Raw genomic sequence first — 14,592 nt, forward strand, 5'->3', positions numbered from 1 at the left:
CAGAATGACCTCCTCCATGATAACCAACATGGATTTCGACAACATAGATCATGTTAAACCCAACTTGCACTTTCCTCACGTGGCATCCTCAAAGCCATGCATCAAGGCAGTCAGGTAGATGCAGTGTTCCTTGATAAAAAAGCATTTGACAGTAGCACACTTACACTTGTTATCAAAAGCATGATCATATGGTGTTTCAAGTGAAATATGTGACTGGACTGAGGATTTCTTGGTAGGGAGGACGCAGCATATTATATTGGATGATAGTTATCAACAGATATGGAAGTAACTTTAGACATAGTCCAGTAAAGTGTGTTGGGCCTCTTGCTGTTTATGTTGTATATTAATGATCTTTCAGACAATATTAATGGTTACCTCAGACTTTTTGCAAATGATGCAGTTATCTACAATGAAGTGCAGTATGAATGAAGCTGTACAAATATTCAGTTACACCTTGATAAGATTTCAAAGTGGTGCAATGATTGGCAGGTTGCTTTAAATGTTCAAAATGTAAAATTTTGCACTTTACAAAATGAAAAAAGCATAGTATCCTATGAATATTAGTGCACAGTCAGAATGCGTAAACTCATACAAATACTTGGGTCAACATTTAGTAGGGACACTTCTTTAGTAGGGACACGAAGTGGAAAGATCACATATGCTTAACCATGGATAAAGCAGGTAGCAGACTTAGGTTTATTCATAAATTACTAGGAAAATGTAATCTACAAAAGAGATTGCTTACCAAATGCTCATATGACCTATACTAAAATATTGCACAAGTGTGTGGGATCCATACCAAAAAGGACTACCAGGGATATTGAATGTATAGAGAGAAGGGCAGCTTGAATGGTAACAAGTTTGTCTGACCTGTGGGAGAGTGTCACTGAGATGCTGAAAGAACTGGACTGGCAGACACTTGAAAATATACGAAATATTTTCCCGAGAAAGTCAACTTACAAGGTTTCAAGAACTGGCTTTAAATCATGACCCTAGGAGTACACTACAACACCCTAAATATCACTTCCATAGAGATCATGAGGATAAGATTAGGTTAATTACAGAAGTCACAGAGGCATTTAAACGATCATTTTCCTCATGCTCCATATGCGAATGGAACGAAAAAAGCTCTAATAACTGGTACTGAAGCAAACCAAGCACTGTATCATGTGTGAGATACACAGACAAGCGAGTGCGCTGGGACTTACCCCAGTTCACTGCTAGTAGCGCCACGTCACCTTAATGCGTCTGCATGTAGCGCACAAGTATTGCACCACAATTTAGTACGAAATTAAAAATCAAAATTTATGTTTAAAACTTTGTTAAATTATAGTTTAGTGTAATAATGTTCCAAATACCAAGTCTTGATGTTCTAAACTAAATAGTTTACGGAAAAATGCCGTTTTAAGAGAAAAATCAGACGCGCTAAATAATGACGCTAGGAAGTCCGAATTTGATCAGAAGGTGCAGTAAGAAGTTACAAATAAGTGATGCTGGTTTCCAAAACCATAAAACAAAAATTAACGCCAGAATCCACGTTTTTCGGAAAAATCAGAGGTGCTAAACAATGGACTTAGAAACTTGAAAATTTGTTTTATGCTTCAGTACACCCCAAAAAATAATAACAGAGAGTCCACGTTAACCTACCTCTTACAGTTTTTGAGTAATTAAATAAAAACTAATTTTGTAACTAAAATGTACCTAAGTGTTGTAGATTAAGTACTTGAAATTTTAATGATAGAGGATTTTGGTTAAACCAGATGATCAAATATATCAAATAATAGAGCTACACCAAGTTTAAGATTTGTAACATAAATAGCAACTGATATAAGTCTTAGCAAAGGTATGGCTCAGAGGCAACAATCTACCATTAGTTCCACTAAATAAATTCTATTAAGGAAAGTTTTCATTCTAGCGAGCTTAAACTTTCTACATGCTTTCAAACTGCTTATCTGCATACCAGCAAAAATTAAGAAGTTTCTGAAGTAATTGGTAACTATATTATTAAAGATTATGTGCCCGAGATAGCGGTCATTTGTAGACTGCCGCCATATGCAAATAGACAGAGACAACAGATGTTTTCTCGGCAGTCCGCACTGGCACCTTATAAATACAGCCCCTGAAGCAGTAGGAAGGTTCACTTTACTCTCAGACACTGTGAGGTCCACGCCAGTTAAACGTCTGGTCGCGCTCTGCCTCGGATGACGTCAGAGCCGAGCTGTGACAAGCGCATATTTGGCAGTGAAAACGGATAGTGAACTCGCGAGGTCTGTACACCATCCTGAATCATTTAGAATTCGGTAAAATAACTGTTAGTGTGCCATCCGTGTGCAATTCAATGCCGCGTGGCAAGTGGTGAATTTATTTTCACTTTTATGGCGAGCATTAAGTTTTGAACATTTATTGCGAACTTTCAATTGAGTGATGTTAGTCAGGGCGAAAAACAATCTGGTAGAAAGTTACCGTAGAGGTCACCTCTGAACTGCTAAAGGTGCTGTTAGATTAGAAAGACTTGTTTTCAATTGAACATAACGCAATTTTAAGTGTTGTTTGTGAAAAACTTTAATTAAATTAAATCTTGATTGGAACTTTAAAATTTTACTGAAGTCATAGTCCTGATCCTACAAAGAAATGGGAAATAGACACTTTTCTTTCAGTGGGCTGGACCGGAATGTGGCCATGCAGACTGGAAACTAAGGTCAGTATGTTTCCCTTCGCTTTCGGGCAGACCGCCAAATTAGTTGCCAGGATCACGTGATGAAAGACGGCATCAAAACTTTAAACCAGTAATGTAACTTACTCGCCGCCCCACAGTACAGAGGGAAATACCCTCTGCCGTGACATTCACAGTGGTTTTCAGAGTATAAATGTAGACACAGATGTAGATATTTCAGAACATCTCACACCACTGTGTCTGATGAAGCCAGTTGTATGAAAAACACTGCAAGGTGAATACAAACATTCTATTCCATTCTATTCTATTCTATTCTGATCACAGACTACAATTCTGAGAACAAGTGAGCATAATGTTCATCTACATCTACATCTACATGGATACTCTGCAAATCACACTTAAATGCCTGGCAAATGGTACAAAATTCTCTATTATTCCAATCTCAAACAGCACATAAACTGGTGCTTTTCATTTATTATTATAATGTTGTTCTACCAAGAACCGACGGAAGATTCTGTTAATATGAGCACATAAAAAAAACCAGTACCTATATCAATCTGTGTGAGCTCTGATTTCCCTTATTTTATTGTGATGATTGTTTCTCCCTATGTAGGTTGGCATCACTGAAATATTTTCACATTCATAGGAGGAAGTTGGTGATTGGAATTTCATGAGAAGGTTTCCGTCCCAACGAAAAATGCCTTTGTTTTAATTATGTCCACCTCAAGTCCTGTATCATGTCAATGACACTCTCTCCTCTATTTTGTTATAATACAAAATGTGCTGCTCTTCTTTCAACTTCCTCGATGTCCTCTGTTAATCCTATCTGGTAAGGATCCCAGCCCACGCAGTATAAATCCAAATGACAATGGACAAGCATAGTATAGGCAGTCTCTTCAGTAGAACTAATTGTTCTGCCAATGAAATACAGTCTTTGGTTAGCATTCCCCACAACATTTTCTGTGTGTTCCTTCCAATTTAAGTTGTTCGTAATTGTAATACCTAGGTATTTAGTTGAACTGATGGCCTTCAGACTTGACTGATTTATCATACAAATGAAGTTTAACAGATTCCTTTTAGCACTCATGTGGATGACCTCACACTTTTCATTATTTGGGATCAATTGTCAATTTTTGCACCACACAGATATCTTTCCTAAAGTGTTTTGCAATTTGTTTTGATCTTCTAATGACTTTACTAGATGATAAACGAAAGCATCATCTGCAAACAAACTAAGATGGCTGCTCAGATTGTCTCCTAAATCATTTATATGGATAAGGAAAAGCAGAGGGCCTTGGGGAATGCCAAAAATCACTTCCGCTTTACTCAATGACTTTCCATCGACTACTATGAACTGCAACGTCTCTGACAGTGTCTTGGGTGTAAAGTATGAGCTTAAAGTCTACAGAAATGGATGAAGAGAAAGTAAGACAACTATGTTATGTTTTTAGGGACAACCTTTCAAAACACTACTATCTGGACTGAATTGGGAGATGTAGCTGCCAGACAATAATCTTGTTGAACTTGTGCTTTTATAAGTTCTAAAAGCTATCATCCATGTTCTTCCCAGAGATGATTCAAAGAAAGGACTGTTCGAAATTGTGAGTGATGAGCTGTCATATCAAAACTACAAGCCTGATGCTTGCAGAAAATGTGCTTACAATAATCAGAAACTGACACCAGGGAATATCTTTTTGGTCCACTGTCATGAAGAGGATTTTTTTTAATATTTTTTTTTCAAATACCGTCATTAGTGATGATAAATTCATTTTATACACTAATGCGACACAATCAATACCAACAACATTTTATTCCATCATTTCTTAGGTGCACATTATTGGGATAGTGCTGTTGAAATTAAGTCTTGCACAAATACGAGTAAGAGCTAGATTTGGGGGAATTTACTAAGCAGATGTGAAGACGCAAGGGAAGATGCAGGACAAAGATGGTTACTGATGCATTATATAAACGAAGGAACGACCTTTAGTAAAAAATGAATGTGAAATCATGAAACAACAGCACGGTTAAATACACTTATGTTGGTAGACGAGTAAAGGAGTGGAACAAATTACAGTACCAGGAGGTATCCTCAATCCATTCCCAGAATGCATCACTAAATTAAAAATCTGGTACAACAGTGGCAAAATGCCACAGATTAAAGACAATAGGAAAAGGGTAAATTTAGTTTTTATAGTAAATTATTGTATAACAGGGATCCAATGTACTTAAGTGATTTAAAAATGTTATGTTCACCACCTTGGCAACGGCCATATTTGTGAGCAAATAAAATTATCTGTTTCTCAATCTATGCTCCAAGGATCACAACTGTAGTAACATTAACTATCACAGTTATAGGTATGATCTCTTTGACCTACAGTCAGTGATTCCACAAACAATCAGTATTTGAAAACATAACACACTACACAGTTATGATAAAACAGAAGCAAAATGCAACTGGTTCACAGCAGAGAATGGGAAAGACAATACCATTTCAAACTGTAACCAAATAATTTATATTCACTGCAAAATTCTCCATATTTACTAACCGCAAAACAGTATTTTGGTCTTCCAGGTTATCAACAACTGTCTGAACCTCATTAAGCTGGCTGACCAGTTGTTCAATACGCCGGTCCTTATTAGAGATTTGAATCTGAGCTTCATTCAGTTCTGACAAAGCTTCTGCCAACCCAGATTCACCACTTTCCAAGTTGCGCAGTTGCAAAATCAGTTTCGTTGTCTGAAATGTTAAGCACACACAATACATATTGAATTTGGTAGCATATTAAATAGTATATACAAGATAAATATGACTTTACATACATCAATGACAGCTGCAAGACAAATGCAAGGAATGAACAATTTACTACAGTCAATGGTGGTTATTCAATGTGTGAAAGAAAAGACTTCAAGTACATCTTACTTCCATAGCTTAATGGGATGTGAGATACTCAAACAACAGCCATCACCAGCATCGTAAATGTAACACTAGTTATGCAATATGTGTGATAAAACAGTAGGATGAAATTCTTTCACCTTTAGTAGAGTATAAACTGTGCTGATCACAAACTGAAATTGTATGGTAGGTCAGAACTTAGACTCACACATCTGCCTGTCTTTTGCATGCAGTGTTTTTCTGAATCACTACATACAGCACGTCACAAAATGATTCAAAACATCAACTTGCCATTTCTCTCTCTATTCTGCTCAGGCTGTAGTTAAGCTGCGCCAGTGGGGTTTGGATTCAAAGAAGAGAAGCCAGTTGCTAGTTGAATTAGTAATTTATCAATGAGATGTGCTCAATTGAATAAGCATTGTCTAAGAAAGGCAGGTGTTTGAGTTTGATTTCCAGGCCATCACATAGCTTTAGTGAATCATGAGATAACTTTGTTTCTGATACATTAACAGTTCGTTTGATTTTATAGGTTGTCATTTGCTCATTGTGCTTGGCACTTATTTCTGAACTAATATGTAATTACACAGATATGCAATACATATCATTGATGTTAAGGCTCTCCAAACTACATCAGAACCCACTCATCCATTTACTCATTTAGTATTATGTAGATCCCATCACCATGGAGAACCTCCAGACACATGGAATGAAATGAGGTACACATTAACAAAAGAGAAGCAACTTTAAGAAACTTTGGGAGGGGGGGGGGGGGGGGAAATGGGACAGAGGGGAAGAGAGGGACGGGGAGTGGGGAGCAGGAAGGGGGAGGGGGCAGGGGGAAGGAGGGGGGGAGGAAGGGAGAGGGAGGGAGTGCGAGAGAGAGAGAGAGAGAGAGAGAGAGAGGTGAGGGGGAGGAGGGGAGACAGAGAGAGAACTGCTTGGTTCTCAGTCAGATGAAATAGCTGCTGTTTATCTTTTATGGGTATATTAGCTATTATTGTTTATATGACTGCAATAGTATTTTTTCAAAAGAAATAATTACCTACGCCTTTAACAATGGGATACTTTTTACAATGCACTACTACATATCTCACAGTTTTAAAATGAGCACTACTGCCTTCCATGTAGCTACTAAAAATTTTCCACTGTTGAATCTAAATGGCCAGCTAATTTGTAGAAGGAGTGGTTAATGAGGTATGTTTCTTTGTTCCTTATTGAACTAGTAGGGTTTACCGGGTCATTGCTTTATGTTTGATGGCAGCTTGTTGAATACCTTTTCAACAAAGTACATACTTCACTCTCCACCCCAGACAAGGAGACAGAGCCTAAATAGAAATTATTTCTATGTCTCATATTGTGATTGTATAGATCCTGAAACTGATTTTTTATTCTCACCAACAATAACTATTTAGGAGTTAAAGTACTGAGAAGTTAGTGTAAGAATTTCAAGAGCCCTCTCCAAGAATTTACTTTACACAAAATTTTTAGTGTACAGCCCCAAAAAATAATTTCGTAACACAATCGGGAGTGAAAAATATGCAAAATAAGCCAGCAGCTTGTCTTCATATCAATACAATGAAAGATACTTCTAACAGCATGTCATGCTGAACTGAGCTTCCGGATGAGTTTATCCACTTTCGCTTGTTATCGAGTGAGAACTTAATGAATTCTGCTATCTTTCATTTAGTGTGTTATGATAAATTGGTACTTTGGACTTATTTGGTCATTTTTGTTTGCTTGGAATGACTTAATATGAGTCTGTGTGAAATTAAAATTTAAACTAATGGTGTGCTTCCGTGCATTCTGCAAAGTCGTTTTTTTTTTCCATTTTTTGCACAATAGTTCAACGACCAACCCATCAATCTTCTTCAGGAGCCACAAGTTTTGCTGCCTTGACTCCAAATAGACTGTGAAATTCTGTTGGCCTCGTACCACTATTTATAGCTGACTGACTCCTGATGCCCAATATGCCAAGATCACAAGACTTGTAGGCCAGTCCAGCAACCATCTGAGCTCTGTCTTCTCAGGTTGAGTTTGGTCACAATATTAGTAGTACACTTGAGCCACCAGCATATGTTTTTAACCTTCCTTTGAAATCATTGGAAGATCATTTATGTAGATTAAGAAGAACAGAACAAGAGGAAATACTACTGATACTTTGACAACACCACATGTTGTTCCCTAATTCTAAGGTTAATTTAATTCTTGTGACACAATATAACAATGTGATGTTCTGCTTACTGTTATCAAGTTGAGACTCATGCCATGCAAGGGGAATTTCATTTACGCAACATCATTTCAGTTCGTGAGATAAAATCATGTTGTTCACACAATCAAAGGATTTGGCACAATCACAGAATATACCAACACAATCATTTTCCTTGTTTAGCTCTGCATGTACTTAATTTGTAAGATCTTGTAAGGCTCTCTGAGTGGAGAATTCTTTATGAAAGCCCTTAGGCATTGATTGATTTATAAGTATAGTTTTAGTGTAGTCCTATAAACTCAGAACAAAATTTTAATACTCTGCTACAAAAAAAAATCATCATAACTGGCAAAATTACTACTTTTTAGCAATCAATGAATTTAAACTGAGTTAGTGGTTGTATTCTTTAAACTGATGCCTGTTTGTTGTGTATGCAGTGCCTACCAAAATAAATCGACATATCTATATCTCGAGTGCAAAGTTTGCTGTACTGACAGTGCTGAGTGTAAAACAAAGTTTCATTACCAATGTGCAAAAGTGGATTCCTTTTTGAACAACGACAAGAATTTGATGAAATCATGGAAATGTGATTACTGTAAAAATGCATCAAATACAACTTTTCCAGCAAGAACAGTTATACAGATTAGTGTCATCAATGATGAAAGTGCAATTTAGTTTTCTAATGAAAATACTGGAACAGTGCCAGCTGCAGTTGCTGGTTGACAGAGCATAGTTACATAACATCAACAAGCAAAATATCTGAATTATTATAGAAAGCTCATGATTGTTGTAATAGCTACAAATGCAGAATGGCTTGATTTGTTGGTGGAACTTAGCTGTGAGAACAGTGAATTTTGTAAAGTCTGAAGGTTATGTAGCACAATAAGTAAGCTTGTTTGCTGAGAGGAAATTGGTAAGTTGCCTATGGATAATTTTGTTACACTAATAGCCAGATCTAAATGTGTATCAAACTATGTAATGTCTCTAGCTTGATGGGAAATAAAGAAATGCCTGGAACAAATGACTCACATCAACATTATTATCATGAATATTTATCATTGTTACCATCTGCAACTTTGGTCCTGCATAAATAGAGAAATTAGTGATGCTAATGAACAGATTGCTTACAAATGGAGACACTCCAAAAAATGAAAATGTATATCAGTGATATTGGCCGCAGATTCTATATTACATGTACGTAACATTTGAGTGGGCTACAAAAGCCACAAATTACACAAAAAGTACTCACAAAAATGGCAAGGAAATGAGTGTATAACACAAATGTTGTAGTAAGAAACCAGCATGCATACTGCAGTCACAAAACTTTTTCAGGGCAGATAATCTGCTGATCATGCCATTTGAAACAATGAAGCCCACCATAATAGTGTCCCACATAATACAATGCAGAATCTTTAAAAAAAGGACTAAGTAAGTAAATTATTTCTAACAGGTAACCACCAAGCACAAAGTGTAATATTCTTACAGAGGTAGGAGCAATTTCTAAAGCATAAATTTCATATATTTCAGCAATAATGTTGCAAAACTGGAAACAATAGCTGCTTCAGTATACCCACTGATCCAACACCCTTTTCTTTATGCATTATGCATTCCTGGAAATGTTCAGCTTTGTTCATTAAAGAAAGCCATCTTCATTTCTGTAATATAACACATTATACTCTGAAGCAGCAAAGAAACTGGTATAGGCACATGTATTCAAACACAGAGACATCTAACAGGCAGAATATGGCACTGCGGTCAGCAAATACCTATATAAGATAACACGTGTTTGGCACAGTTGTTAGATCAGTTTCTGCTGCTACATTGACAGGTTACCAAGATTTACGCGCATTTGAATGTGGTGCTATAGTCGGTGCACGAGCGATGGGACACAGCATCTCTGAAGTAATGATGAAATGGGGATTTTCCCTATGACCATTTCACAAGTGTACCGTGAATATCAGGAATCTAGTAAAACATCAAATCTCTGACATTGCTGTGGCTGGAAAAAGATCCTGCAAGAACGGGACCAACGACGACTGAAGAGAATCATTCAACGTGACAGAAGTGCAACCCTTCCACAAATAAGTGCAGATTTCAATGCTGGGCCATCAACAAGTGTCAGCGTGCAAACCATTCAATGAAACATCATTGATACAGGCTTTCGGAACCGAAGGCCCACTCATGTACGCTCAATGACTGCACAAACAAAACTTTACACCTCGCATCAGCCCATCAACACTGACACTGGACTGTTGATGACTGCAAACATGTTACTGGTCAGACGAGTCTCATTTCCAATTGTATCAAGCAGATTGACATGTACAGGTATGGAGGCAAACTCATGAATCCATGGATGCTGCATGTCAGCAGGGGCTGTTCAAGCTGGTGGAGTCTCTGTAATGGTGTGTGGTGCGTGCAGTTGGAGAGATATTGGACCCCTGATGCATTTATATAAGATTCTGACAGGTGACACATACATAAGCATCCTGTCTGATCACCTGCATCCATTTATGTCCATTGTGCATTCTGATGGAGTTGGGCAATTTCAGCAGGACAATGCAACACTCCACACATACTGAATTGCTAGAGGGTGGCTCCAGGAACACTCTTCTGAGTTTAAACACTTCCGCTGGCCACCAAACTCCCCAGACATGAATATTATTGAGCATATCTGGGATGCTTTACAATGTGCTGTTCAGAACAGACCTCCAACCCCTCGTGCTCTTACGGATTTATGGGCAGCCCTGCAGGACTCACGGTGTCAATTTCCTCCAGCACTACTTCACACAACAGTCGAGTCCCCACCACACCGTGTTGTGGCAATTATGCATGCTGGCATGGCCCTACACAATATTAGGCAAGTGTAGCAGTTTCTTTGGATTTTCAGTGTAGATAGTTACGTATTGAAAGTGGGGAAACCAAATGATGTTCTCAAACAATATTCTTTGATATGTGGATGGAATACCGAGAATATTACGTCAAGGACAGATTGCTATTCACCATACAAATGATATGTTAAGTTGCAGAAAGAGCCAACAAAAAGACTGCTGTATATTTGAGCTTTAGGACAGAAGGCCTTCTTCTAAAGCAAAAAACACACACTTATTGACACTCACACATCATCTGCGGCCAGAGACAAAGGCCACGTGTGTGTGAGTTGTGTTAGTGTGAATGTGTGTGTGTTTTCTACTTTATAAGAAGGCCTTTTGGCCAAAATTTCAAATGTATAGCAGTTTTTTTGTTGTGCCTTTCTGCAACTCAGTGTCTCCTCTAAATGCTGAGTAGGAGTCCAACCTTTTCATAATATTGCCATTCTTCAATTTGTGGAATTCAAGTGGAGTAATTTCCTACAGAGAAAAGGAATTACATTATTTCCTAATTTGACTGAGAGATGAACTCAACAGATAGTATACTGAAAGAGTGGAACAATTTTTTAAGCACAAACTACAAAAAAGTACTTGGGTATATTTCATTTGCTGTTTCTAGAATAGTGTGAATAATTTGAAACACTTTGCTTCCTAGTTCCAACCAAGATATAACCTTTCTTTTGGCAGAATAAAGAGAATGAATGAAATGAGCTATTTCGCCAGTTAGAATTTGTAGAAATCTACATTCGTATAGATACTATGCAAACTACTGTGAAGTGGATGACTTTCTAGAGCAATACTTAGGGGGAAGAAGAATACTTCTAGATTCTTCATTTAATTCTGGTTCTTTAAACTTTGTAAGTAGGATTTTGTGGGATAATTGGTGCTATGTTCAAATGTCTGAAAAGTCAGGTTTTTCACTATTTCCATGACACTCTCCCACAGTCAAACAAACATCGTGATGTAAATGCTTTTGGTGAACAACCATTTGTTGTCCATATAGTGTCCCTTATTTTGCTACGTGGAGCAAATATGAGAACAATATTATTGGCAGCACATGTAGCTGCACTAGCTTTAATGATTAAGTTTTGATAAAATATTTTCTGAAAGGAATCTAAGATACAATTTTATCAAATGAAATGAATGTAAAATGAGTTTTGATGAAATTTTTGCTGGAAAGAGTCTGAGCTACTATTCTAGCAAACCACACAAATTTAAAAAGAGAAAATTCTGAAAAGATGGGACAAGAGGTAAATTTTATGATTATGAACATATGACTTTGACCTTCTATACCAAATTCAGATGTTATGTCATCAGGGAGTTAACATGAGTGCTTCACTAGGTCAGGGAGCGAGTTTTTGTGAATTTTTGTTGGGAGATGCGAGTAGTATTGACATTTGAAAGATGAGAGCCAACAAGCCATAATCACTATGAGAAGTGTTGATGTTGTTGTTGTTGTTGTTTCAGCCTGAAGAATGGTTTGATGCAGCTTTCTAGTCTAGTCTAGCCTACGTATGTCTCTTCATATTTTCACCTCTGCACAACTACTGTAGTCAACATCATCTTGAACTTGGTTACTGTAATGAAGCCTTGGTATCTCTCTACAATTTCAATGCCCTACACTTCGCTTCATTATCAGATTTACTATTCCTTGATGTCTCAGGATGGCAACTATCAGCCCATCCCTCTCTTTAGTCAACTCTCTAATTTAATGCAGTATCTGTTCATCAGTTATCTGATCTATCCATCTAATCTTTAGCATTCTTCTGTAACATTACTCTTCAAATGCTTCTATTCTCATTCTTGATTAAGTATAATCTTTGGCGTCATTGTTAGCAAATAAGAAGTTGTACAGGTTCTGCAGATGAGCAGTCTAAACACATAGATAAAGACAGCATCAAAGACAAAGAAAAAAGCCATGCTTCAAATTCGTACTGATGGGAACTAAAGGCAGATCTAGTTATGTTCCTATGAAGTAGCATGGCTTATTATATCTTTGTCAACAGATATCAGTAGAAGTACTATCCTTGAAGAGGTTGCTACAATGCACAGCGTGTCAGCAATCTGGAGAGCATCATTAGTTTGAACTAGCCAGCTGTCGTAGTTGCAATGCAATGCTGTATGAACAGAGAAATGCTACATTAACCAAGGGGTTGAGATCATCAATCCCATTGGGTTAGGAAAGGAAGTCAGTCATATCCTTTCAAAGGAACCATCCCGGTGTTTGCCTGAAGCAATTTAAGGAAATCACGGAAAACCTAAATCAGGATGGCCAGACGCAGGTTTGAACCATCATCCTCCTGAATGTGAGTCCAGTGTACTAACCACTGTGCCACCTCCCTCGGTCAGTCAAGTATCAACTACTGCAGTTTGTGCAGTCATGCATGTCGCTGGTTCTGTTGGGAGCCTCTATTATTGCCACAGTTTCGTTAGATTGCTTCTGAACTTAGCTATCTAGGATAGTCCAAATAGTTCCCAACCTTATATAATGATTTAAAGTCATAGAGAGAGAGGAGGGGGGGACAAATAGTTCCCAGCCTCATATAATGATTTAAAGTCATAGAGAGAGAGTATTTATTTAAATTGTTTAACTCTAGTAAACAGAGTAAAACATCCTGCACTAGGACTTGTCATATTATGTCAGGGGTAATCTAAGATACGCTTGTAGCACAAAGAAAAGAGTCACCAGACATTGAACAAAGTAACCTTATTTGTTGTTTTGTTGTGTGCTTTTGCAAGACTGTGAAGACAAATGTTGGGTCTGTAGATGCCAGTTGTACTTACTGCAATCACTTTTAAAACAATTCCCATCATTTATTAATGAATAACAATGTTTGTAGAGGAGACTATTGTGAAATTAGTTGAACAAAAATTCAAAATGTTTCTTTAAAACTGATTCAAGGACATTAAACAATATTTGATATTTTTGTTTAAAATCTCGAAATTATATGTCTGTCTAAATGCAATTTGAAAAGAAATGCTATCTGAATAAATTGTGTTATTTACATGATTATTCTGCAATTCCTACTTAAGAGTTTAGCAGTGTGTCCAGAAAACTACTTTAAGACTATTTCTCGATGTTCCACTTTCAATTAGCATGTGGGGAGCAAATGAACACCTAAATCTTTCTGTCTGAGCTCTGATTTCTTTTATTTTCTCACAGTGGTCATTTCTCCATATGTAGATGGGCATTAAAAAAATTTTTGGAATTTGCATAAGAAAGTTTGTACTTTAATGAAACGGCTTCACTTATTTATCACATTCATGACACTCGCTCCACTACTCATGATAGTACAAAATAAGCTGCCCTTCTTTTAACTTTTCTGGTGTTCTTCATCAGTCCTATCTGTTAAAGACATCATACCACACAGTAATATTCCAGAAAGGGATGGGAAGGGTAGTGCAGCATAGCATTCAGATACCATTTGGAAAATGAAACAACAAATGTATTTTGCTTAACTTGCATCTTTGGACATATGAGTTTGTGGGAGCATGCAGAAAAATAGTTGCGTGTGCACAGTACAGGGGCAGCAGCAAAGACTCTAGTGTGTACATAATCATTTACTCTTTGCTTTGTGTTTGTTTTTGTCTTAGATGTTCTATGTTAATGTCTGGTTCACTGCTTCACAATAAAGTTGAACATTAAGAATACAAATGAGTCTATCATTAATAGAATGGAGCTACGTAGTGGCTACAAAGTGGTGACCCCAAAGTCAAAAGAACAAGTACGGCAAGAGGCAGAGGAGGACAACGAAGGTACACTACAACATACGCCAAACCGCAGAAGCTCTACAGCACGATCAGTACACCGGCAGGGTATTCTGCGCGGTCAGGTTCGGAAATTATGGAACGACGTTCGATGCCACGGAATGGATTCAGTAGAGCGAGACAGTGATATTACCAGGACAAAATCCGCGGCCGGAACACATATACAAGAGGAAGATTCGCTAGG

The 14,592-nt window shown here is 37.4% G+C and overlaps 1 protein-coding gene across 1 annotated transcript in view; it reads right to left on the bottom strand.

Annotated features, from left to right (window-relative positions):
* The window catches only part of LOC126252096 (centrosomal protein of 290 kDa), a 187,141-nt gene that overhangs the window by 134,090 nt on the left and 38,459 nt on the right, over nucleotides 1-14,592 (bottom strand). Inside the window, exon 10 of the mRNA XM_049952959.1 lies at nucleotides 5,221-5,411. Within this exon, the coding sequence (XP_049808916.1) occupies nucleotides 5,221-5,411 (191 nt within the window). The remainder of the gene's footprint in view (nucleotides 1-5,220; nucleotides 5,412-14,592) is intronic.

This window comes from Schistocerca nitens, chromosome 1, assembly GCF_023898315.1.
Source record: "Schistocerca nitens isolate TAMUIC-IGC-003100 chromosome 1, iqSchNite1.1, whole genome shotgun sequence".
NCBI lineage: Eukaryota > Metazoa > Arthropoda > Insecta > Orthoptera > Acrididae > Schistocerca > Schistocerca nitens.